At 42.3% G+C, this 27,055-nt stretch overlaps 1 protein-coding gene across 1 annotated transcript in view; it reads left to right on the top strand.

Moving 5' to 3' along the window:
* The window catches only part of PALS1 (protein associated with LIN7 1, MAGUK p55 family member), a 342,210-nt gene that overhangs the window by 237,364 nt on the left and 77,791 nt on the right, over positions 1-27,055 (top strand). Inside the window, exon 7 of the mRNA XM_069208880.1 lies at positions 1,755-1,832. Coding sequence (XP_069064981.1) covers positions 1,755-1,832 — 78 coding nt within the window. The remainder of the gene's footprint in view (positions 1-1,754; positions 1,833-27,055) is intronic.

Below are 27,055 nucleotides of genomic sequence, written 5' to 3'. Positions count from 1 at the left end.
TCTCTGAACCCACACATGTAATATATCGGGGAAAATTAAATTGCTGTTTCTCTGGCTTCTTCCATCATGTTCAGAATCTTTTTTTTTTTATCCTGGCACGTGTGCCATGAGGGACTTATACACTCTTTGGAATCTTTGACAAACTTAGCAATAAAGGTGGTAGTTTTACCATCTGTTTCTTGGGTTGAAGCCATCTTGCCTTCTAAGGAAGGACTCAAACAATCATCCTTAAGCTGCCCCTGACAACTTTGTCTAAAGGATTTAGAACCCTGCTGCTCACATACTGAGGTAGCTTAGCCGCTGAGGTCCATTCTGATGACCACAGGCTAAAATAACCTCTGGATCCTGCACATCCAGAGGTTCTTTAACCCTGACACCAGCCCCACTGGACCCCACCCAGGGTTTTTTAGCACTTCTTTCCAGTCGCCATGACCTGGTTCGTCATCAGAGTTCTCATCCTGATCTTTATCCTCTGCATCTTCCCTGTCCTCCAGGTTCCCTGAATGGTGAAGATTATGATCTTCAGGGATATTTATATGGTGGTTGTTACTCTCAGCATTTTCCAGGGTGTTAGATCTCCTTTCAAGAAAGCTTGCCTTAATCTATCCAAGGTGTCTGTTAGAGGGGAGATGTAAATGCTCTTGGCCATACCAGACATCTTCCCTGACATCCTTTTATTCTCCTTAGAGTCCTCTGTCCTTCCCCCAACAGCGGTAGGATTCATGTTTAGTTCTGCTGCTTGGAGTCGAATTTATATAGCATAGTGCTTCCTGGCTATTGGAGGCAGCTACCATGTTGGGTAGAGGGCCGCCATTTGATACTTCAGCACAGCTCCTAATAGGAGGTGCTTCCACGGTAGCTGCACAGTCACTCCCAAGTGAGGGTGAGTGTGTTGCCCTCTACGGTTGATCTTGCGTCCCCTCAAGCATAGTGGGGAGGGAAACCGAGGGCAGGACCTGTAAGGAGAACAGTTCTTTTACAACTGCAAGCTGAATACAGTCAGCAATCGCACCCCTGACTTCAAACTGTCATTTGTCTGAAAAATAGTTTCCAAAAAACACGTATCTACCTGCTGAGCAGCGAAGAAAGAGGAAGTGCTTTTCTTGGGTCAGCAGTTCTATATAAAGTATCCTTGCATGATTGAAAATGCTCAGAAAAGAGACACTGGTAGTTGAACTGGTAACAGAAGGAAGGCATTTTCACATGGGTGTAACAACCAGAGAGGATTGGAGAAGCCAGCTCTTGAAACACAGTAGGTAAGCAAGGTTTGTAGAAGGGTAAAACCCCTGAGCAGCGATCCTCAAACAAATGGATCCAGTAATAATTCGTAGCAACCGAGGAACACAGTTGCGAACTGCCTACTCTCGGTTTAACTTTTGGGTTAATTTTTATAGTGTTCCAGAAAGAGGAGTTGGTGTAGAGTTCTCAACATGCTTTGTGGATAAAATGCTGCTCTCCTGTGCATGTGCATTTCAGAACAAGATGGCGGTGTCCGGTCTTCCACTGCTATTGTCCAATTGACCGTGAGTTCATCTCCCACCGATAAGCTAAGTGGAGAGACTGTCCATAGAAATGGAGTGCTATTGATGTGGAAGGCTGGTACAATAATACAAGCAAGAAAGGGATAGAGGCTCATAAGGCGTTGAAGCAGTAAGAGAAAAGCCAGTGTTTATGTAGCTGTGTATATTTTGTATGGGTCTCTTGCATACAAAACCTACATTTGTTCACTGATCATAATCTTCTTTCCATCACAGGCGGAAATGCATGGCACCCTGACGTTTGTCCTGATCCCCTGTCCGCAGACTAAGCCCCCTCCAACCAAAGAGACTGTGGTAAGCATTGTTCTTCAATGTGAAAATCTGGTGGAAATGATAAATATGTTTATTCACACAAACCAGTTGTTAATCTTACAGTTTCTATGACAAACCTCAACTTTTTAGATTATGAAGAAGCGGTGCTCAGCCGAATTTCCCAACCAAGTGAATAAGTCCTGTCTGTTGTGCAGAGTTTATTGTGTAGATGCACGCTTGATTGAGGAAAAAACTCTGTCTGTAAATGTTCCTTTCAGTAGGTTACTACCAGATTTAATTTAGAAAGTGCAAAAGCTTAATATCGCAAAGTGTCGATTCATAAAATGTTAAGCACTTAAGGGCAGAGCCACAATGTAAAAAACGATCTTTGCAATGTATGTTTAAATGGGCCACTGTGAAAACTGATTTGACAATAAGTAAATTGGCATGGCAGTTTTAAGTGTGAAAGACTGGCATAATAATGTTCTGTAGGCATTGTGGAAACTAGAATAGCAATAGGTGAAGAAAATGGAAACATGTAATGAGATGGACACAGACGGGCTGGCACATTGGGCAGAATTTGGGCATACTTGAGCAGAATTTAACCATGACCTGCATCAGGCTGGCACATTTTCCATTTTAATATTGAACAACTCCCGGTATTATTGGCTGTAACCTAGAATAATTGAGCAATATTCTGACCTATATTTGAAGTGCCATGGCATATTTGAAGTACCCTGACGTAATATAGCAGTTCTGGTTGTGTTTTATTTTGTGACATGCGGACTTTGATTATCATTTAGCCTACAGGGCACAATAATGCTCATGTCTCCTGACACAGCAAATACAGTCATAAAATATAGAATTGGCATTTATTCTCCCAAGCTTGTGACACAAGATATCTGACACTGCTTCAGTGATATTTCAAAAATGTGTGTCTGCTGTCCATTTAGTCTTTCTACTTAGGCACACAGAATTCTGATGAGCTCCAGCATGATTTGCTGATGGGTAGAAGTAATGTTGCAGACTTATCAAGTTTACCTCATAACTGCTTGCAACCCTATGATCTTTTAACATATGTAAATTTGTACAAGGTTAGCAGTGGCACAGTTGTTTCACATACACAACTAATCCCTCACTGTAGTTCAATAACATTTGTTCTATTTTTACTCAGTTCTTAAGTGACGCTTTAACCATTTGACACCTTGCACCAATCATGTTGACTGAAATGGTTGACAACCAACGAATAGCAGCAATTAACTATATTTGTCACCAGGATATGTAGTGCTTAGGTTACTGCCTGCCATTTTGGATCTTACCTTGGACCAATATCTGACACATCAATACTTCATGTTTTAGTTTTGCCAGAATCTGTGGAGGTGGACAGTCTTCCTAAAAATTACATGCAAGATCTTCAGTGACACAGCATCATTGATTCACATACCTTGCAATCTCTTCACGTGTGAACAGCTACTTAAACCATCTAACGACAAGAAATAATCCTCCTTTGTTTTTTGGATAATCCATATCGCCTCACAACCAAACCTCTTTGAGAAAGGCCCAGGGAGGGGGAAAAAAACACTTATTGGCTGTTTGATGCAAGTTTGTACTGATAGAAAATGGATAATAGTTATTTTAACAAATGTGGATACTTTGTTTGCATTTAAACTTAGGTGCTGTTTGCTGTTATGTAGACTGTAAAGTGTTTCTCTAGACAAATGTGAATTTGCACCAGCTTTCTATGAATGAGAGGTTGTACTTTCAATTACTGCTGTTGCTACCTGTTAATTTTTCTGTTTGTGAACTGTGTTGGGGCACCTCAAGCTGTTCGTAATGCATGCCTAAAGATTTCTTAGCCACTAGAGTAATTTGTTCTATTTTGGGTTACTCCTTGCCTCCTTAGCCTTAGACCATGAAGGGATTTTGTCTTCTGTGTGGAACAAGATTGGGAGGGTTTACTACCAGGTTCCTCTTCTCCTGTGGTGGTATTACTGTCATCCCACACCTTTGAGGAACTGAAGTTAGGATAAGGGTAAGGACTGCCTGAGGGGAAAGTGGACAAGAAGGTGGAATTCTTTGAGGATAGTGTTCATCCACACAATTTCTTGATAGGTGCTCTATCTTATTACGATGAGGTAACACAGCCTGGAGCGTGGCCAAGATGGCAACCATAGGACGCTTGAATCCAGCTCCACTCCACGCCCTAAGAACATCATGTTTATATTGCCTCACTCAGACCTCTGAACAGACTGAAACGGGAACCCCCAATGCCAGTTAACACCCAACTGCCGCAGACGGGGCGGAATACATTAGGCCTGTGGCACGAACAGAGGAACATTGCAGCGGCTTGCTGTAGGAGTGCGGCCACGGCATAGGATCAGTTGCCCCATGGCCAAGCCTCCTGGTGAGGGGCTGGGAGAAGCACCCTATACGCCGGAGAAGTGACTTGAGCTCCGTCTGCAGGGCTGAGCGCTCCCCCCTCTGGGGGGCATGCAGTATGCGGGTCCCGGGCCCTGCGGTCTGGAGAGCCTGCGGACATCCCGGGGCCCATTGCCGGGTGTTCTGGGAGTGACAGGGTGCCGCAGTGGACCTCACCAGATGAGAAGACATGGCACGGAACTGGTGACCGTCTCAAGAATCCCCACCGATGGACCCCCTGTCGGGGACCTGAAGACTGGAGCACCTGGTACGGTGACATCGCAGACCTGGGACTGGAAAGGTGCTCCTCCTCCCAGAGTAATTAATAATCACCAGCTTCCTTAGCCAGATGTGAGGACGGTCCCGCTGGGGCCTAGAGGGGGCGCATTGCAGTAAGTGAGAGGCACGCGAGAAAGAACAACTGGGTATAGGCACCAGAAATCACTGATATGTAGCTGGGGAGTGTTCCCATCGGGACAACGATGTAAATGCAACCCAACACCCCACCCCCTTTCCTCCCCCCATCCCTCTATAACAAGTCGACCTCCGTGTCGCAGCATTGGAAACGGAGACACCGGGAACGGAGATTGAGGCGGTGCATCCCCTACACCCCAATCTGACAGCGCACCACTGGCTGGAGCAGGTACAGACCAGGTGAGATGGAGTATGGCATCAGCAACTACTACCAACAAAGTAAGGAGGATATAAGGGAGGGGGTGTGAAGGCCAACAACACTAACACAAGGGTGCCTGACCTACACTTTCCTACAGCAAAGAACTGGGGAGGGCATCCACCAAAAACCCGCCCTGTGCCGCTCCAGTTGGCACTCCCCCTTACCTCTGCGCAACCTGCTAAGTGCAAAAAGAACATCCCAGTGGGTGGAAGCTGAGGATTCCTTGTCATAAGAGAACGGTGTGTGTACCCCTGTCGACTCACCTGGTCCCCCTGGTGGGGGGTGGCATGGACACACAGGATGCCCTTGCCTCAAAGCGACCTTACCACACAGGAATAGTGAGGCCTCCCACTTGGTCTTACTGCATCAAATAATATAACATTTGTGCGGACGACAGAATGGGGATGGGCCGCACTAAGCCAGACAGACCTACGATGAGTGCGTCTGGGTCACAAGGTGGCGATACGACTGGAGAACACTGGCACTCCCTGTCTGAATCCCTGGCGGTGACTCTACCGGAGCACTCTCAAAGGTTTGAGATTCTAAGCGCTGTTCTTGACATCAAATCCACACTGGAGCCCAAGATTGACACACTGCGAATAGATGTGGGCCACATGCGGAAAGAGCATAAAAAACTGAAGGAACAAGTCAATGCCACGGAGTTTACAATGTCCTCCCTTAGACCAGTGGTCGCAGATGCCAGTTCTCACATCAGAGCCCTGCAGAAGGAGGTGGCTCAATTGTGACAACGAGCAGAGGATCAAGAGGGCAGATCCGGCGCCATAAAATACAAATAGTGGGTCTTCCGGAACAGGTGGAGGGCCCTAGCATTGACTTATATATTGAAGAATGGCTCTCAGAAATGGTACTTCAAGGTAAACATTAAACTTTCTTCTCAGTTGAGAGATCAATCTAATATGCAAATGTCACAATACTCTTTTCTGACATGGAATGTTAGAGAACTGGCAGGGTTTGTTAAGAGATACTGGGTGTACCAGTTCTGACGCAGATGTAAAATACATGTGGTGCTTTTGCAGGAGACCCATCTTACTGCACCAGATCTGGAGAAGGTACGCAAACGCTGGTGGGGCACACTGGTGGGAACCACCTATTTTAGGTATGCCAGAGGGGCCCTTATTGGGTTCGCCGGGAGTACCGCTAAAGGTGCTACATACCAGGTCCCTTCTATAACAAGCGTCCGGCATTCATTTATGCACTCTGTATGAGCCATTCTTTATCTGGAAATGTATGATCTCCTAGTGCTGGACTTGTTCACCTTCTCACTCCCCTACCTATTGCTGCCTCTCCTGTATATTTAGAACTGGTGGTGGTGGTGGTGCCTTCTCATTAGAACAGTCATCCATCCCCTCTTGTGCAGGAACACCCTCTGGAATATTGAGGATCTTCTCTGTTTTTGTAAAAAGCATAACGCTTGCCTTTTCACTTAATCATCCAAGACCCTTGTTCCACATGGTCCCTAAATCCTGTTTTCATCCAGTATATAGCCAGGATTCCCATACTTGGGTTGTAGTTTATAATAATACTCTGAACCACCTTAACTTATGTAAAGGTGATGTATGCAGTACCACAGTCACAAAGATTCTATAGAGTTGGGAGACTGCAGGAACACTGTAATGGATGTCCTCACGGTTTTTACATGTAAGGAAAGAGTAAAAGTCTGCAGAGGACCAGTGGTAATCAAAGGAAAGGAAAGGTGAGAATTCCACAAACAGGACAAATGACATCACCTAATGATATTATTAATGGCCAAACTATTCGGGCATTAGAAAGCATATTTTCAAGCTATATCATTGGACTTTTGTAGTATATTTTGCCACCGTGAGGGAATGTGGCAGCACTGCCTGGGTATATGGCAACACAATTTGGGGATAGTAAGAAAGGCACATTTGTAGAAGTGCCCCAATATCTCCTAGGTTCGAACCTATCCTGCAGTTGTTCCTGGCATGCCTCAGGTTTCCCAAGCTGTTGACGACTCTACAGCCAATAGATGCCTTTAAAGAGACCATGCTTGCAGTTTTTTGGTGTGATTCTGGCTCCCGTTGTGCCTTCAGGCCCATGCAGCCACTTTGATCTAAGGGTCAGTCTGCCCCTGATGTGTCTCCACGACCCCCGTGAACCCATTGCGTGGCCAGTGCTGACTACTACTTTAGCACCAGTGTCCATGTTGACACCTTCCTTACCAACGCCATTTCTGAAGGTCCATGATCTGATGCCGATCCCTGACTCTGAACTGTCGTCTGCCAGCTCTAGGCACCTGTTGCACTATGTGCAACCACTGGTTATGCAGCCGGATTCCAGTCTCAGGCCTCTGCCTATGCATCAGGATCAGTATAGGATTCATAATCATTTTCGCTCTGATTTGAACCAAGTACTTGATGTCTGTGTCCTCAGGATACTGATAATATTGATGTGAACGGGGATAGATTGCGCTCATCTGATTATGTGGATGATGCATCTTGATTTACAGAATGCTAGTGGTCTGGAAACATCTGAAAGAGAGCTGCACTGTCCCCTTGGGAAAGTGATTTGTTTGCTGTGGTTTAGAGGGCAGCTGAGATACTTGAATTGCAGTTAGCTGCTATTGAGATAAAAAGACATGTATTTACTGAGATTTGTCAACTAGGGCCATCTCCATCAGTGCCATTGTTACTGCCTGATGAAACCCTTACAGATGTTCTTCTGCCTACATGTTCAAAGCCATGTTCTTGCCCTCGAGTCATTTGACCTGTGGCTAGATGATATAAACCCCGGCTTGCTGACCAAGTATTCTTCACTGGAGAGTCCGCTTGTGCAAGCTTCTACAAGTGAGGTGAATTTAAAGTCTTTGCTGACGAATCATCTGAATAGGGAATCAGGAAAACGTAATGCTTTCAGGAACAGAATGTTTTCTTCAGCTAGTTTAGCACTTGGATCTATCGATGTCCAGTTATTTGCACCATAATACTTGGCAGAGGGACTCGCCCGCTTCGCACTGGAGGACTGGGACTTCAAGGAACTTTAGATGTTCCAGAAATGGGAAAGGGTTTGTGTGCTTTGATCCTATGTACCAGAGATCACCAATTTTCCAGGGCCAGCAACAGCATCTGGCAGCAAGCTTCAATAAAATTCTCTCTTTTTGAGAGCATGAATGACTAGTTCACGGGGTTCTTTGTTGTTGTCTCTGCCTGGCAGGCTCCGATGGCTTCCACCCAGGTGTCTGCTGATACACAAGATCGCTGCAGTTGAGAAACAAATCACTTTTCAGTACAGGCACTTTGTGAATTGCTTGCAGTATACAGAAGCCCGGAATACCAACAGACTTGTAATGTTATCCACATATTAGGCTCACTACTCGTCACAAATAATTCTACCTTAAGATTCCTCACCTCTCCTGGTGCCAGACTGGATCCATGAAGATGAAATGGTTCTCTTGTGTTACTTGGTGGTGCGAAGTTCCCTCTCTCCAGGCTCAACGTTAAGAGGATAGTTCGTGAGGATGCCTAGTGATGCTTTAATCTGCAGGATGTACTCCACCACTAATCACTGAACTTGTAAACTTTTTGCACATTCTTGGCCTGGAACTGAATTTTTTTAAATACGAACTGGATTTGATGATAAGAAAAATACACATTAAAAAAAGCAGTCCGACCGTTACTTATGAATAACATTGGAGGTCATAGCGGAGTGATGTATTTAAACATCTTTTTTTCACTCTTCTGTCTTCAGCACCCTACAGGATGTATTGTATTGCTTTCTGCGGAATGCCACATATGAGTCTAGCACCAACCCTGATAGCAGTCCACAAGTCTCTGTGCATCAGCTTATGCTGACGTTTCTTTTCCATCCCCTCAAAGTGAACATCTGAAGCTGTAAACGACATTTGGCGAAGTGTTCAATCACTATTTTCAAACATGAACCTAGTTTTAAAACTTTGTGAAAGAACATATGAAGCCAGAACCGTATCCCATTAAACCATCTTTCCGTGTATGGTGTTTTTCAGGACACCCTACCCATGTCACAATGACAAGAGTGTAAAGTTCTTCTCCTCCCAGCAGGATTAACGTTCTAGAGTGAGGTGCGCCAGGCTTCAGGCGAGGCAGAAACTTCATCATGGGGTTTTACTCTGGCAACAGATGAATTTGGTTTCCCAGATACTTCATGAACGTTGGTCCAACAGTCCATGCTGCAGGATATTGAGTCTCATCAGCACATTTAGGTCGTCTTAACATCACCTGCTGTAAGAGGATTGAGCAGTATTAATCTGTTTAACATAATGGTATATCTATCAAGTGTTGGTTATAAGCTAACTTAAATATTTCTACCATATGCCATAGGTGTTAAAGTATAAGTGTATTTACTTATAATCACTGAAGTGATTACATCAAGGTATGGCAATGATATAATGTCTCACAATTACTGAGATTCACAGATTGTGGTACTAATGCGATGTTTTACCCTTACTCCTGTAGTCTACAGTTGTGTAAATGGCAGTGCCATGCAGCACCCTTACTCCTGTAGTCCACAGTTGTGTAAGTGGCAGTGCCATGCAGCACCCTTACTCCTGTAGTCCACAGTTGTGTAAATGGCAGTGCCATGCAGCACCCTTACGCCTGTAGTCCACAGTTGTGTAAGTGGCAGTGCCATGCAGCACCCTTACTCCTGTAGTCCACAGTTGTGGAAGTGGCAGTGCCATGCAGCACCCTTACTCCTGTAGTCCACAGTTGTGTAAGTGGAAGTGCCATGCAGCACCCTTACTCCTGTAGTCCACAGTTGTGTAAGTGGCAGTGCCATGCAGCACCCTTACTCCTGTAGTCCACAGTTGTGTAAATGGCAGTGCCATGCAGCACCCTTACTCCTGTAGTCTACAGTTGTGTAAATGGCAGTTCCATGCAGCATATAGGTGTGCAGGGTATCAGCATCATTGTTAAAGTTGCTTCAATAACTTAACTGGTAAATTTCATGGTTTTGAGGCGTTACCATGTTAAAGTCCCTAATGTGGAGCATTTTCAATGGTGTAGAAGGGTTTTGTTTTTTACTCTTGCTCAGACCCTGATTCTTTCTTTGCAGCGTTGTCAACCAGGACTGTTTCTTGACCAGATTATAGAATCCTGCAGCAGTAATGGTAGTTAAAGTGTAAAAATATGCAAAAAAAAGTGATATTTGCAATGCTTGAATTATTCTCAGCCACTGGAAATTACTTGGGCAGTATCCCAGTCTATTGGTAGCACACCATGCCACCTCAGTTTGGACCCAGCCATATGCAAGTCAGTCTTGATGCTCCTTTAATAGAAACAGTCCAGCCCAAACTGTCAGGCTAGGTCCTGCCTAAATTAGAACACAAGCAACCCAAGACTAGTTTTGCCCTGATTGGATCTTGTTGGTGTGGTGTAATTTGGTTCCAGTGGCATGGTGAGCACAGGAACATACCTGTTGTACTTATTGTGTTGCACCGAAGTATACTAAACGGTGATGGATGACATGCTTGAATTAATCTCAGGCACTGGCAATTGCTCTTGATGCATCCCAGTCCGCTGTCATTTTTCACAATATAGTACCTTTGGACACAGCCATGTACATCTCGGTCATGATCCTGCTCCTTTTGGAGCAGTCCAGCTGGAACTGTCAAGTCCTTTCTGTACCAGAATACAAACAACGCAAAACCGTTTACAACCTGATTGGGACATGTCAGTCAGGGTGTAGCTTGGTTCCAGTGGCACACTGAGCAAGGGACCCACGTTCACCACAATCACCTGTCATATATTCTGCTGACATACTGTGCCATATTTGAAGTTAACTTATGCCACTTTTAGTTTATGCAATGCTGTTGAAGCCACTGAAAGTTTCAAGAATGGAACAACTGTTTTACCACCTTCTTTATTAGATGTTAGCAGACATAGCAAAAACACCCAGAATTGGCCAAACAAATATTTTAGGAGCTTTGGTGCAAATCTCAAGCAGTACAAATCTGTGGGTTGTAGAGCCATAGCTTTTCATTGAGTAACAGGGGGGCCTATAACACATAGGGCACACTTTCTCTGTTTTGTGCCTAGTGCATCTGTTAAGGAGCATAATGCGCATAAGGAGAAAGTGACCGGGGGCACCGCATTCAAGTGAAAAACAGAGCAGCTTTAAAGCAGTTGCTCCGTATTTCACTGTGCAGGCGTCAACCTGCCTGCACTTTTAAGGCACCCACCTACAATGGAAATCCTGGGGTGTCCATAGGACCCCGTCTCCCCCTCCTCCAGATGGCTGCTATCTGGGGGGTACTGACAGTGTGCCTCCTTACAGGTTCTTTGCCTCTGTCCCACGTCTGTAATATGGCACAGGCGCAGAGGGAAAGGGATTCCCTAATTTGCATGGGGCCGCGCCCCATGCAAATTAAGAAACACCCTCTATGTGTGCCAGTGCGATCTATATTACACAAAGGGCTGCACAAGCATCTGCGGCCCTTTCTGTAATACCACAGTGCCAAGGGGGCATGCAAAGAGGGCACATATGCCCGTTGCACCCCCAGGGTACTTTGTATTATGCGGCTCTTGCTGTCCCATTCTTCAAGTGCATTTAACTTACTGGATGACCCTTTATATGCCCCCTGTGGGCTTGACATCTTGAGATCATTGGAGATGTTTCATGTCTTTTTGTATTGCTTGACCAGCACACTAGTTTGCCCTGCTGAGCAGGACGTGTACCCAGTTCAAGGCAGGAGATATCTCCTCAATAGGCTACCTGTACCTCTGGGAGAAGAGTGTAGAGATCATCTCAGTGTTAAAAATCAATCCATATGCCTTTAACTGAGGATTTACGCTTTTTCTGTGGACATGGTGATCTATAGCAAGTGAGTGCCTCATGTGGCAATGTTGTTACGAGGGTTGGTTTGCATGTGCTATATGGTTTGTATCCTTCCTAAAAGAATAGTGATTGCAGCACTGTATGGAGGTCCTTTAACTGAATTTAGTTTATTTTCTTTAAATTTTATGTATTGTATTGAAATGCAGCATTTTATAGGGCTCACTGCCCTTCTCTGGGGTGCTGAAGCTCTTGCCTACATGGGTAGCACACTACACTGTTTTGGATGTGAGGTTGAAAAGATGTTCTCTGTTTTGATTCCATGTGGTAAGTGTTTCCATGTCCTGTGATGACCAGGGAGGTGTGGTTATAGTGTTGTGAGACACAGCGCATATCAGTGTGGTGGATGATGAAGTGCGAGAGACAGGTTTTATGATTTTCAGTATGCTGAACAGTTGTGCAGGTCCCTTTAAGGTGTTTGTACCATAAAGCAATCTGCTAAGCTTGTTACTGCACTGGGTGGTCCCGTCTGAGATTTTGTGTACGGTTGTGGTTCTGAGCTGGCAAGGCTGGAGGGGGAGACGAGTGGGTACATCTATTGGGAAGGGGTTTATCATCATCATCATCCCATATCAGAGTATCATTGCGAGATGGAAAGCAGCGGTCAGAGTGTATCGATATTTGGAATCTGCAGTCCTGGTCTATATTAAAGCCCTCTGAATTATTTAGCAGAATGAGACAGTGTGTTGCTGCTGACCACTGCATATTATGGGCTTTGTATTATTGTGGGCCATAATTGTTATATGTGCAAGAACATAACTATATAATGCTATGGCGAGTCATAAGTAAGCACCTCGTAATTCATCTGGTTGGGTTGTTCCTAATCTGTGGGTTTTAAGATGAGGATTGCACTTGAAGGGTGTGACTGTTTTCAGAGCTCTGTTACCAGGATTTGGGATGGTGCTTTTATCTAGGAAATAACAATGTTTTCAGATGTCTTTATAAGAGTATATTCTCCTGGTAGTGAGTTCCTACAGAAAGAATGCTGTCAGGTAGTGAGTTCCAGAGCTTGGAAGCTTGTACTGAGAAAGTGGTGCCTTTTTCAGAGTTGTTATTGTATTGTATTGCATTGTATTGTATTGAATTTTTTATAGAGCGCATTCCGGCAAAAGCATTGAAGCGCTAAGCAGACCATCAAAGAAGAAACAAAATGAGCACCTACTACCCCAAGCTTTAATTTACGAAAAGCCAGGTTTTCAGACTTTTCCTAAAAAGGAAGTGATTCAATATTTGACGCATCGAGAGGGGCAAACCATTCCAAAGCCTGGCTGCTTTCACCGTAAAAGCCAGATTTCCCCCCCCAACTCACTTTTTTACACCTTGGCACCTTGATCATAAATTCAGAGGATGATCTAAGGTGTCTCGGTGGTTGATAAAACAACAGAGTGGATTTCAAATAATCACATCCCACCGACTGAAGTGCTTTGTGCGTAAGGCACAATGCTTTAAAAATGATTCTCTTCCTAATTGGGAGCCAGTGTAAAGATATCACACATCTCTTCGCAGAGATCGAGTGTGGGAGATTTAAAGTTAAACGGGCAGCTGCATTCTGAATAGACTGCAATTTATCTAAAGAAGATTTATTGGCATTGAGCAACAGCGAGTTGCAATAGTCCAGTCTCGACGTAATCAGTGCCAGTTTCGACCGGGCGTCTAAGGTCATCCTCTAAAAGATGTAAAGTTTTCTTAAGAGTTTTTAATATCCAGAAGCAAACCTTGACCAAGTGGTTGATCTGTAACTTAAAAGACAATAAATCGACGGGCAGCCCCCACAAGCAGGAGGCCACCAATTGTTATCCCAAGGGGAATTATTACATCCAAAACACATAATCACTGTTTTGTCCCCATTAAGTCTAAGCCAGTTGCAGGTCATCCACTTATTGATTGCTATCATACATTGTTGAAAATTTTCCTTTGTGTCTATCACATTCGAATAAATGGGCACAATCATCTGTTTATCGTCTGCATAAGAGACGATCTGAGCCCCAAGTGAGCGAACCAGGTTAGCCAAAGGTGCCATATAAAGATTGAAAAGAGTCGGACTAAGGGCTGATCCCTGCGGGACCCCACATGGGAGTTGAAAGGGAGAGGCCCTGTGATCTCCGCATGCAACCGTAATAGTTCTGTCAGTAAGGAAAGAGCTAAGGAGCTGCCAGGCCCTTCCTCTCACTCCAACTTGTGCTAACCGGTTACACAGAATAGCATGAGAGATGGTATCAAATGCTGCTGATAGATCCAACAGGACAAGGATCGACCCCTCTCCCAGATCGCCTCTTCTCCGAATCATATCTGTCGTGGAAATAAGTGCAGTTTCGGTACTATGAGCACCCCAAAAACCATGCTGAGAAGGGTCTAATTTACCATTATTCTGGAGAAAGGCCGACAACTCCTGGTTAAGGTGTTTTTCTAATATTTTAGAAAACCCCGGGAGTAAAGAGATCGGGCGAAGGTTGGAGAGATCTGCCACATCCTTCCCTGGTTTTTTAATAAGAGGAATAACAGTCGCCTGCTTCCAAGCTGTCGGAAAGATGCCTTCCTGAAGAATCTCTGCATACACCGGTTCAAGGGCCTCGGCCATTATCTGGGGAGCTAGCTTTAATATACGCGGTGGACACAAATCTTTAGGTGCCCCTGATTTAAGGGCAATAAGAAGCTCTCTAATTTTATTTACAGAAAGCGGTTGAAAATTATCCAGAATTTGCAGTGGTTCCACTCTGCAAGAGGAGACTGTGCCCACATCATCTGCCCCAACCTCAAGTGGGGGACTGAAATGAGTCAACAATTTGATAATCTTATTATAGAAAAAGTCCGCCACTGACTGACAAAATTGTGGGGAGTTATCAGATGGGGTAACTGCGGCTGAAGGGGCAGTTAAAGAGCGGACTGTCTTAAACAGTTCCCTCAGTGAATTCAAAGCCCCTCTTATAGCGTTGGAAAAGTATGCCGTTTTGGCTAGCCTAATGGCTGTTTTATATTTCCTCAGGGACTCCCTTAAAATACCTCTTGCCGCCAAAGATTTATTCAGAAGCCATTTTCGCTCTAGCCTGCAATAATTTCTTTTAAGATTTTTCAACTCCTCGGAAAACCAAGGAGCGGAGTGCGCCCTATGGCCGTTCATGTTTGACCTGGCCAAAGGTGCCAGCTCATCAATGGCCCTTTTCATACCACCTTCAAAAATCTCCAGTTGGGAGCCACCTAATGGCTTAGCATTACCCCAACCTGCTTCCAGGGCCTGAGAGAAATTACCCTCATTAATTTTAAACCATGGTCTTTTTAAGGTATTATTAAATGAGGGTTTAGCCATAGGTAGCGGTTGAGCCAGCGTAAATGATAGTAAAAAATGATCAGACCAGTCAACCTCCCGTATATCAATCCTGGCCTAGAAAAAACGGCATCTAACCTATGGCCGGCTCTGTGAGACAGAATACTGTCTCCGGAGAGCCAGTCCAAGCTCTGCATATAGTTAAAAAAGTCAACCATACTAGGGTCAGCAAGATCTTCCAGATGAAGATTGAAGTCGCCTACAACTAGGGCATTTTTGGCTAAGAGCAGAGGTTCCAGCATGGACGGCCATGCGGCCAAAAAGGCATTCTTGGGGCCTGGAGGTCTGTACAGAAGCAGGCCTTCAATATCCTGACTATTCTGAGTTTTAATTTTAAAATACGTACTTTCACATATCTGGATGCGGCCCTTATGTTCCTTTAAAGAACATCTTAACTCATTTTTAAAAAGATGGCTAACCCGCCTCCTCTTTTTCCTATTCTATCATGTCTCACAAAAGAATAACCCGGTGGGGAAGCGATAATAAAGTCTGGTTCGGAGTCTTCACATGCCCAAGTCTCCGTGACAAAGAGACAGTCCAAATTGTCCGACTTAATCAGATCATTAATTTCCAAAGAGTGTTTAATCAGAGAGCGGGCATTAATCAGCCCCCACACCATACTATGATTGGGTGACTTCGTGTTACTCTGTGCGTCTAGGCTATCTCCCTCTTCAAAACAAGTCGAGGGTTTCCAAAGGCAGTGATTACAACTCTGGCTCAAATCACCTGCCGGATCAAAGCGCCTACAACGATACTCCAAAGGGGTCTTATTTAGAGAGCGTAAGGCTTGATTAGAGTATGCCACAAACTGATTTGAGCCATAGTAACCAGCCCCTGGTCCCTTCCGGTCGCGGACTGGCGCAGACGGGCTTGCCTTAGGCGCGCCTTCGGCGCATCCGCTTGCTGTGCAACCTTCATTTATAGTTAATGGCCCCCAGGCAGCCCGGCGTCAGCAGGCAACTAGCCTGCTGACCAAAATACTCACAATATGTCTGCCGCAAAAGCCTCGAGGGAGGTGGGCTCTTACAGACCCAAACCTCAGGCATGGTAAGGTAGCTTCAGTGTAATCTGTATTAAAGAAGGGGCTGTTTGTTTGTGGCCCTTTATGTAACACCAAAGTGCCCTGGGAGAACACAAAAAAGACGCATATGCGTTTGTGCTCCTGAGGCACAGAGTATCATATTACGGATTAAAATGTGTTTTTAGAAAAAGCACATTGTTAAGCAATGGTAGAGAGGGCACCATATTTTTTAGGTTATCCGTGTCATAAAATGAAGCCCCTTTAGGAGCTTTGCAATATTCTGACAGCAATTAAAACATTATTGAAATACAGCTGCCCAGAAATTATGATCTCAGGTCCCTATCTACACCTGCAAAGTACAGCTGACTGTGGAAAGACATTCAGTTACACATTCCACAATGAATGCGCTGAAGCAAGACCCCATTAAAATCACCAGGCACATTTCCAGCCGGCTCCATTCTTAGAAACACGTCTTAACACTAACCTTACGGCTTTGTGGCATTTAGTCAGTGTGTAAAAATTCTAACTAGCCACCAGAGCGAGAAACCTAATGTTTCTATAGTTTTGCGGAGTTATACTGCAAGAGTTGTTATGCAGTTTACATTCAAGGCTTATTGGCTGCCAGCTAAACATAGACGTATGTCTGGAGGGGCACTAATTTCAATCCTCCAGGGGGCTTACAACTTGTCGCAAGGCCAGCCTTTACACCTCATTCTAACTACTGCTTGTATTATCATCATACCAGTTTACCAATATAAAAATTAGTCACAAACGTAAGACGGTGCAGCATTTACTAGATGTGTAAAAGAGGTGAGTGGTATAGCTCATTTGATTTACGCACCAGCTCCTACCAGAACTAACTCTACCAAAGTTATCTCTTCCATCCCTACCTAGTGAGGATTGTCTCATCAAACTATCAGCGTTGCAAGCAATCAGCGGCAATACATAAACTTGTCCCACAGGTGCTACGGTTTAGCTAGAAAATGCTATGGTCTGTTTTGAATATCCCCACGGTCAAAATGCAGAAACCAGTGTTGGACTCCCACTCCCCACATGGGAGCATGGACAGTGCTGTGATGGAAGGGAAGTAGAAGCTACATCAAATATTGGCTCATTTTTTACCTAAGGGCCCAGGAAGACCTTGGCCTGAACCAGATATGACTCAAGGCTTTAGTGGCTGTTCTAACTCTTCTTGTGAAATGCTTCCTTTACCTGACTCAACTGCACCCCTGGCGTTGCCTCCTCTTCATCTCAAAAGCTTTATATACGCTTGGAAAATTAATTTAAATGGAAATTGAGATCTAGCAGTTCTAATTAATTTTAGAAGGAAAAAAAACAAAGAGAAAAGGAGAAATGTAGAGTTTGACGCCATAAAGCTGAAAACCACCAGTGTTTCTTTTAAGTAGCCAGCATACTTTAGCACTTGTCGGTTTGTTTCTCTAGCTCCTGTGAGCTGATATCTGAGCATTGGCATGAAATTCGGTGATTGGTGCATCATGACTAGGCAGCACTTGCCTTTTGCCTGGGAAGCTCAAAGAGGAGCCACCTGGATTAAGTTAAGCAATGACGCACCATGTGTTACACAAGTTTTTTTATTTTTATAAATAGTTTTTGAGGATATACAGAAGAATAATCATAATAGATGAAACATTTCAATATAATAATAATTGTGGATAATACAGTTAATAAAATATAGAAGAAACAGTAAAAACTGGAATAAGCAAGAAGATTACTATTTCATGTAAAAAGAAAGAGAAATAAAAGAGAAGGGGTGAAGAATAGGAAGAAGTCAGGATAAAGAACAGAAGGGAATACGTACACAAATATAAAGATAACTAAAGTTGCAGTGAGTGCAAAGATAAGCAAGTAGTGCAAGGTAACCAATTTAAATCTGATTTAATTTTATGACATAATGATAATGAGGATACAGTGGATATCCTCTGTTCGTCACAAATGAAATTATACCATGTTAACTCAGAAGCATCCTTCCAACATGAGAGCATAACTTTAAAAGCGAGTGCAATAAAAAGTTCTAATAAGAAAGGTTTAGTAGATATGTGTTCCAAATCAAGTGACATTGATCCAAGAAAACATTTTGCAGTGTTAGTGGAACATTACACTGGAAAAGTTTTAAACATGTAGACCAAATAGCTTTCAAAAAAGTAAATACCTGAAGGCAATAATAAAGTAAATGAGTTAATGTACCATTGGAAATAGAACACGACCAACATAGTGGGGAAGCAGATGAATCAAACTTAGAAATACATACTGGGGTAATAGCTCTTTTATAAATAAATAATATGATTTGTGTAATATGAGCAGCTAGGGGAGTGTTGAAGACTTAAAGCAAAAATGTGTACCCCTGGATTGAGCAGAGAATAAGGAAAGGTCAGCTTCCTATAATACTTCAATTAGCCTTTTAGTGCGTTCACAGGTTGTCAGTATAGGTTTTTATATACAAGCAACTTCAGGAATATTGTCATGTTGAATATTAGCAATGGATGCCATGTCATGGGTGGTATGGAACTAGTTGAGCATGTAGGTTGTGATTATTTTAAAAGGAATGAAGAGCAGACAATATTAAATCGTTCTTTGAAAAAAAAAGTAGTTTGTAAGTTGTATTATGATTGTAATTGTGGAAAGGTTATAACTGAGTCACCCCTTACTAGCTGATGAATAAACATGAAACAATTGTTTCCGGTGTTTAGAGTACAAGGATTTGCGTCTAAGGGCCATATGTAAGAAGACATTTTCCCATCGACATAGAATGGGTAAAATCCTTTCCTACATCTTTCCCTAAATGTAATACTCTTATTATACCAGATGGAGGAGAAAAGAAAGAATTGTTGAAAGTCGTAATGAGTTGTGATCACTGTAACAGATGTTGAAAATATTTTAAAATAGAATGCATTGTGATAAATGTCTTATTAGACATATGGATCATATCTTTGAATGAAAAATCTTTGAAGAAGGATTTTTCGAAGACAATCCATCATACTGCAGAAGAGTCAGGAAAATCATTGGTTAAGGAATAAAATTGTCTAGTTAAAAAGGCAGAATGATGCACTTTAAGGTCCCGAAAGCGAACACCACCTTCATTCTTTGGGTGTTTTAGTCTAGAGAGTACAATGCGTGGAGGTTTATCGTTCCAAAGAAATTTTATACAAATGGAGTTAACTTGTGAGAAATAATAATTAGGAATTTATAATGGTAATTTAGAAAGTGTGTAAAGGGCAAGAAGCACAATCATCATTTTAAGAGTATCCAATCCACTCCACCAAAAATGCAAAGGAGACCAGGATGAAAGTAACACTTGCATTTTCAGTTTTAAAACATTAAAATTAGGTTTGAGGATATTGGAAATAGTAGGTGAAAACCAAGCACCTAGATGTTTAATTCTGACTAGGCACCAGGTGAACTTTGCATTTGCATTCATATATTGTTTGCTGCAGAAATGTAATGGAAAAATTTCAGTTTTTGAAAAATTTGGTTCATATCCAATAATACTGGAATATAAATCAATGTCTTGTAAAAATGGATCTAAAGAGGATAATGGGTTGGACATGTAAATGAGAACATCATCAGCATATGCTCATTGTTTGATCTCACAGGAATTATATTTAAATCTAGAAACAGTGTGCTACAGCGAATATTTTCAAGAAAGAGTCCTAGACAAACCGAAAGTAAAGGGGAGAGGGGACAACCTTGTCTACTGCCTCTATGTAAACTGAAATAAGAGGAAAAATGACCCTCAACAAATACACTGGCACATGGTTCCGCATATAATAGTTTTATAAAGGAAATACATTTAGGATCAAAACTAAACCATTGAAGAGTAGTAAACAAGAAGTGCCAATTAATGCAAACAAATGCCTTTTCGACATCAAGGGATATGGCTGCGAGGGGTCCTTATATTTTTTTAGCTAATCTAAAAATATTAGAGAACATTCTGCCATTATTTGTAGCAAATCTGCCCTTAATAAAACCCGATTGATCTGTTTTGCCTAAGAAAAGGCATAATATTTTCTAGATGAGATGCAAGTGTTGTAGCAAATATTTTACAGTCATAACTCATTAACAAAATAGGTTTATAATTCTTACAAAGGGTGTGATCTTTATCAGGTTTATGTATTAGAGGAATTAGGGCTTCCATGAAGGAATCATTAGCCCTTGACGTTGTAATAAGAGTTAAAAAGTTCTAGTATCTTGGGGGGCAAAAAAAAGAGGAAAAACCATCTGGGCCAGGCGCCTTAGCTCGCTTTAAGTAATTGATGGCATCCAAAATTTCTTGAAGGGTAATATCAGTATCTAATTTTTTGAAGATGTGAGTAAGGGAAGGGGTTTTAGGAGGAACGTTGACATTGTTTTCTGTATATTAGGGTCTAATGGGATATTGTACTCTGTGAATAATGATTGGGAATAGGATTGAAAACTACCAGAATTATAAGAGTCTGAAGTCCCTGTAGTGTTAGTAGATTAATTTCCAATGGGTCCAATAGTTTTACTTTCTGATTTAATTTTTAAGTAATTAGCCAGTATTTTCCCTGCTTTATTGTGACCTCCATGATATATAGATTTAACTCTGAGTGGAATATTACAAGCATCAATAGTAGCAATTTTATTAAGATTCAATTTGACCATAATTAATTCCTGTAAAACAGTGGAGGATAAAACTTTGGAGGAAAAATAAGTATGCTCCAATGTTTTAATTTGTTGAAGTAAAGCAAGGTATTGGGAGTTTAAATTATTTCCTTGGTAGCAAAGAAAGCAACGGTGAAGGCCTGAAAGGCAGCCTTAAAACCATCCCAATTAAGGCATCAATAGATTTTATATTTTGAAAAATAAATCTGTGATCAATACAGTGGTCTCTTTTATGAAATTGTGCTCTGACAACTGGAAGTTATTGAATCTCCAATGGTCAGTTTTGGAATTACCAATAGAAAAGTTAAAAGAAGATAAAACAGGAGCATGATCTGAAATAAAAATGAAACCATTTCCTGATGATGTTATAGCTGGTAACAACAATTTGGTAGCTGAAATATCATCTGTTCTTGACAGGGTATCTTTCGGATTAGGAAAAAACGTATATTCAAAAAAATTAGGATTACAGATCTTCCAAACATCAAATAATAGATGAGTGGTAATGGCTGATTTGAATACTTTATAGGATTTGTTAGGAAAGAATTTGCACTTAGATTTCTTATCCGTAAAGGGGTCCAACCATTGATTGAAATCACCTGCTACAATAATATTGGGATTATCAATAGAAGTAAGTTTTACTTTGATACTATGCCAGAATTCAGTATCAAGTTTAACAGGGCCATAAATATTGAATAAAGAAATATGTTTATTATAAATATTAGTAGTGACCAATACCCATCGTCCATTACTGTCAAATTCATTAGGTAAGATTTGTATTTGTACTGCTTTATGACATATGGTTGGCAACACCACCCTTACCATTGACAGCTGGGGAGAACAATACCTGACTAACCCATTGGTGTTTCAATTTAAGTGATTAAACCTCATTACAGTGGGTTTCTTGTAAAAACGCAATATGTGGGTTAAGCTTAGACAAAATATTACCTTTTTGTCTTTTAACTGGATGTCCCAAACCACGAGTGTTCCACGAGACAACGTTTAACATATTGGAGAACAAATATAGCGTAACAGGACCATGGATGACAAGTTGCAGAGATGAAAAGGGAGACAAAATGACACCATTGATTAACAGCAACAAAATGCATAGAAAATATACCCACATTGATATCAGATAACCAGCAAGCAGTCACATCTTTGAGAAAGAGGAGAAAACAGGAGGGAAAGTGAAGAGAAAAATAAAATGATTTGAGTTAAGCAGCAGATAAAGGATAAAAGTCCAGATAGGAGGAGAAGAACATGGAGACACATATTGGGACGAGTCAGCCCCGGAGCAAGAAATGCGACAGAGCTTAAAGATAAACTAGGATGGAGAAGCCATATCTTCAAGAAATTAAAATGGAAGATAGAGTAATCGCAGTAACAGAATTCCTAGGATTGTGGCACATTAATGTCTAAATTATGAGGAGAAAGAGTTTGAAGAAACGTTTTTAGTTTTGCAGGATCATCAAAAGATCTTGTGGTGCCCTCATAAGTTATTCTTCACAAACAAGAGTGAAGAATGCCATAGCGGTTCTTTAATAGACACATTTGAGGTCGGAGGGTCAGAAACTCTTTCCTTCTGGCATTAGTCAAAAGTTCTTGAAAGATAAAAAAAGTTGTGACCAGACCAAATGAGGCAACGTTTTTCTTTTGCAGCTTTCAAAACATGTCTGTGAATTCCAGGAACAGTAGAATGATTCCTCGAGGTTTGGCAGCATGAGCATGAGGATGAGGAAGGCCAAGACAATGTGCTCGGTAAATATTAAGAGGAGGAGTATTCAGGATACCAAGAAGGTCTGGGAGAAATTTCATCAGAAACCCAAGAAGGTTGTTCTCCGGTAATCCGTTTATGCAAAGATTATTTTCAAGGCCCTCATCATGAAGTTTTACGTTCTTGGATTTCTTGCACAAGAATAGAGATTTTAGTGGACACATCCTGCAGATTACTAACACTTTGCTCCATTTCAGTCATCTTGCTTTCCATAACCATCCAATGGCCTTCAGTCTGCTGAAGCTTTTCATTAGTGGCACACATGAAGGGTTTTAGACATCGCACTTCATTTAAATTGGTGTCTGAAATAGGATTCTGAGATGCCAGGATAGGTGAGGGAGGGTCATTTAACGCTCTTTTAGATGTTGTGGTAGAAGAAGTTGCCTTGCCAGATGTGCAAGGATCGCATACCATTTTGATAAAATGAATTGACTGATGGTGATGTTTGATATGATTTAGTCCTTCCATATAAAGAAGGATAAAATGCAAACAAGTAGAAGTTGAATAGTAATATAGTATCTTGTGAGTTATTTATGGAGATGGAAAATTTAGGTTCATTAACGAATGACCAGCAAATACATAGTAGCACTGGAGGAAGTTGCACAAGAAAATATACTACCATGAGGTTGTTTTCCAGAAAGCAGCTGTTTATATAGTAGTTGAGGAAATTTACCTCATCGCTTCTTCAGTGGGAATCTGCAACCTACATAAGGACCAATTCTATCAATATTACACTAATTTGTGAGGGAATGTCATGGCTGATACATGTAACGTGTAGCAAAAAGTCATACATGTGTCAGAGCAATGTAATTTAAAAATGGTGGCCACTCAGAAGTAGAAGGAATTCAACGTCACAGCTCAGTGTTTAAAAAAAAAAAAAAAAAAAATGCACAATTCAGGGGTCTTGAAGAGAATATATTTAAAGTCACAGGCCTGTTAAGGTTCATGCATTATGGAATTATGCTGCAGGCATAAAGCGGAAAAAACAAAGGCACCTTCAGCGAACTGTCAGGACCTTGAGGCAAGAGGAGTCCTTAGATATGCCCCCTGTAGTGGTATGCAAGCTGGAAACAGCTTGTTTAGGTGAAAAGAGCTCTGCGCCGCAGCTTAGAAATCTGTTGCCATCTTGATTGGCATGGATGCCGCCCCATTTGTGTTACAAGTTGTAATAAACCTCTCTTTCTCCCTCTTTGTAGAATAAATAAATCCCATAGCATTAATTGCAGTGAAATAGATAGGAAATGCTACAATGTAAGGCTCAACCACGTTCTCAAATCATCACCAGCCTCCGCAAAAGAAGCAGATATTCCAAATGAAAAGTCATCTCTGAGTGAGAAAGTAGCGATTTCAAAGTTGCAGTAGGGAAGCTCCCTCTCAACTAAAAAGCACCCGTGGCGGTCAGTGAAGCACTAGAACAAGTTCCCAGAAGGCCAATCATTGCAGACTTTGTACAAAGTGCCTATACTTTGAGGTTCAAGAGCCCTCTCTTTGCCATTTCCAAAAAAGACATCTCAATAAAGTCCCAGAAACGGCATCTAAGATAGGTCCAGAAAAGGAATCTCATTACTGCCGCGTTCAACTATTATTGCAGCATCAGGCAGTGGCACCTGTTTTGCTATCTGTAAACATCACAGGGATTTATGTTTGATGCTTCTGGCATGTGCAAGGCCGGCAGAAAGGAATACTCATCTGTCCTGTATGCTCACAATCTACCCCAACTCCAAAGTAGGTCTCGAGGATGCATACCATTTGCATGGAAACAGGAAGTGTATCTACTTTTGGTAGGTAGAAACCCATTACCTGTACAAAGTTCTGTCTTTTTTTCTACATCCGCCCACACATACTGTCTACAAGTGCCTCATAGTTGTGTCAGTACATTTTGGAAAATAAATTGCTCACCTATATTTATCTGAACAGTTGACTGATACAAGCATTTTCATTCCAGAAAGTACTTCCATGGATATTTACCTTGTCTGACCCAGAAACACTACACACACATCAATCTTTATTACTTGCTGTCGTTATCACAGATATATTTTTCAAGGGTTCGGGCTAATTTGCAGGTTACCTCTCACTAGGAATTTCTGCTTCCAGACAAATAATGTAACACTGCTGCATCTGCAAAAAGTACTCTGATCAGCGGTTGTGGATTTTCATAAAACATTCAGCTCCACTCAGTGCAGTTTCTATGACTAAGCAGCTCGGATATAGATGTGGTAATAGTGGCTCTCTAGTTATTTTTCACTTTCACACCCTGCCCCCTAAACCATCTCTGTTTCATACTTGCCTTCACTCGAACACCCTGTCTCGGTTTCTCCCGCTTGAACACCCTGTCTCGGTTTCTCCCGCTTGAACACCCTGTCTCGGTTTCTCCCGCTTGAACACCCTGTCTCGGTTTCTCCCGCTTGAACACCCTGTCTCGGTTTCTCCCGCTTGAACACCCTGTCTCGGTTTCTCCCGCTTGAACACCCTGTCTCGGTTTCTCCCACCTTTAAAGTTTTAAAGCTAATCAAAAAAATCAGTCTAACAAAAATGAGTACTTGCTCCCTTCAGTCCTAGACTGGAAGGCTTCCTCATTTAAAAGCAGGTGTTGTACTGTGCCATGAAACATTAGATACTTTTGAGCAGTGCCGTAAAGGTGAGAGCCAGTTGTGTTGTCTCCTGTTCTCGATTCCACCTTAAATTTCCTGACCCAGTCCTATTAAGGAAAATGATATCACCTAGATTGAAAAAAAAATTCAGTATAATAACATGTATGAAAGTTCCCTTTTGAGGTGCTAGACAACCTCTTTGGAAAATTAATATGAGGTGGTAAGTCACTGTGATATCATACATCTTTAAAGTGCTATAGAATCAAAGGGTGCTCTGCGTTGCCAGAGAATTAAGTATTCTGCCAGTGATATGGGCTTATATACCAGTATATGGTGCTGATGGGCAGAGGACATTGAACCTAGCTATCCATTGATTTTAAGTATAACTGAGTTGGCCTGGCTCATAGTACAGGTTAACCTGGAGATTGGCGTTCCTTATTCAACAATTGCAATTTATGGGAAAGTCAAAACCGTGCTCAACTGGAAAAAGATGTAATTATAATGAGCAGGGTCTGTAACAGGTGCAAGACATAATAGGATTTGTATATACAGGAAAAACTGTTCACTAAAATATGGGCTACCTATGGGTCACATCCTAATGTATTCTTTGCTGATCAGATTGAGACATGGCATAGCCACACACAAATGAAGTGATACTTTCTTATAAGCCCTAGAGTGGGAGGTCAGGTAATGTCTCTGTTATGCAGTGTTAATGCCAGGAAGCTTTCTGATCTCAAAATAGAGATGGTAGGTTGTTGCCACAAAGTCAGAAATGACCGTGAGTGGTGCTTGGCTTGTGAACATGCATTTAGTTTTGCACCCTTTAGGCAAGAGAATTAGGCACATACGTAGGGGGGTTAGTTTCCTCCCATACTCTGCATCGCTTAACTGAGAGCATGATTGCGAAAATAGAGTGAGAAATATTTGAAACGTTCAGTGGTCACTTGATTAGCTGTATATGTGGGATTCAGTGGGTGCAGATTCTGATGATTCCATACTTGCATTTCTGTCCTGGTTGAATGTACCTCAAGTAATCGATGCACTAGGGAGGGACTGAATTCGAGGCTTAGGTCACTCTTGAGGAGCTGTGGGAAGCACTGCAATCCATGCTTAAGGGTACGACGTCAGGGAGCGATGGCTTCCCAGTGAAGTTTGACCAAGCTTTTACTCCCAACCTCATGGAGAAATTATTGGAAGTCTTTGTGGAATCTAAGCAGTTGGGTACTCTGCCCCTTGCTATGGGAGAGGGTGTCCTCTATATGATGCTCAAACCTAATGGCAACCTGTCTGATCCGTATTCATATCTGTCACTGACCCTGATTAATTCTGATACTAAGATCCTGTCTAAGATCTTAGTCAATAGACTGAAATCAGTGGTGGGCCACTTGGTACGTGAGGACCAATGTGGATTAATTCCAGACCACATCAAGGCCATAAATATATACAGACTGGCACGTGTACTACATAAAGTTGCAGACAGGGTTGAATAACTTTCACTGGTGTTGGTGGACCAAGAGAAAGACTTTCACACCAAGTACGGCATATCTAATAGAAGTGTTGAGGGTCTTGGGCTTTGGTCTGTCTTTTTAATGCCGAGTTCGCTGCTATACACAGACCCAAAGTCTGAGAGCAAAGTGGATGGGGCAGTCTCCCCAGCTGGACTGTTGAGAGAGGTACGAGGCAGGGGTGCCCTCTCTTGCTACTGCTTTTTGCTATGGTCCTTGAGTTGTTAGCTTTGTTGATTAGGCAAGAAATTAAAAGATTCGGTGATTGTAATAAGGAACACCACACATGTAGCCTCCCTGTAGGCAGATTATGCTTTGATTTACCTTCACCGCCCATTGGGTACTTACACCCACACATGTTGAATCATTCTGAAAGCTTTGGTTTTATGGTGGGCTAGAGGTCGAATAGGTGTAAAACTAGATTATACCTTCTGGGAACACCCGAAGGAGTAACTACCTGATCTGGGCATTCTCTGG

Source organism: Pleurodeles waltl, chromosome 9 (assembly GCF_031143425.1).
Source record: "Pleurodeles waltl isolate 20211129_DDA chromosome 9, aPleWal1.hap1.20221129, whole genome shotgun sequence".
Classification (NCBI taxonomy): Eukaryota; Metazoa; Chordata; class Amphibia; order Caudata; family Salamandridae; genus Pleurodeles; species Pleurodeles waltl.
The sequence above is the reverse complement of the archived record's forward strand: the minus strand, read 5'-3'. Positions and strand labels throughout refer to the sequence as shown.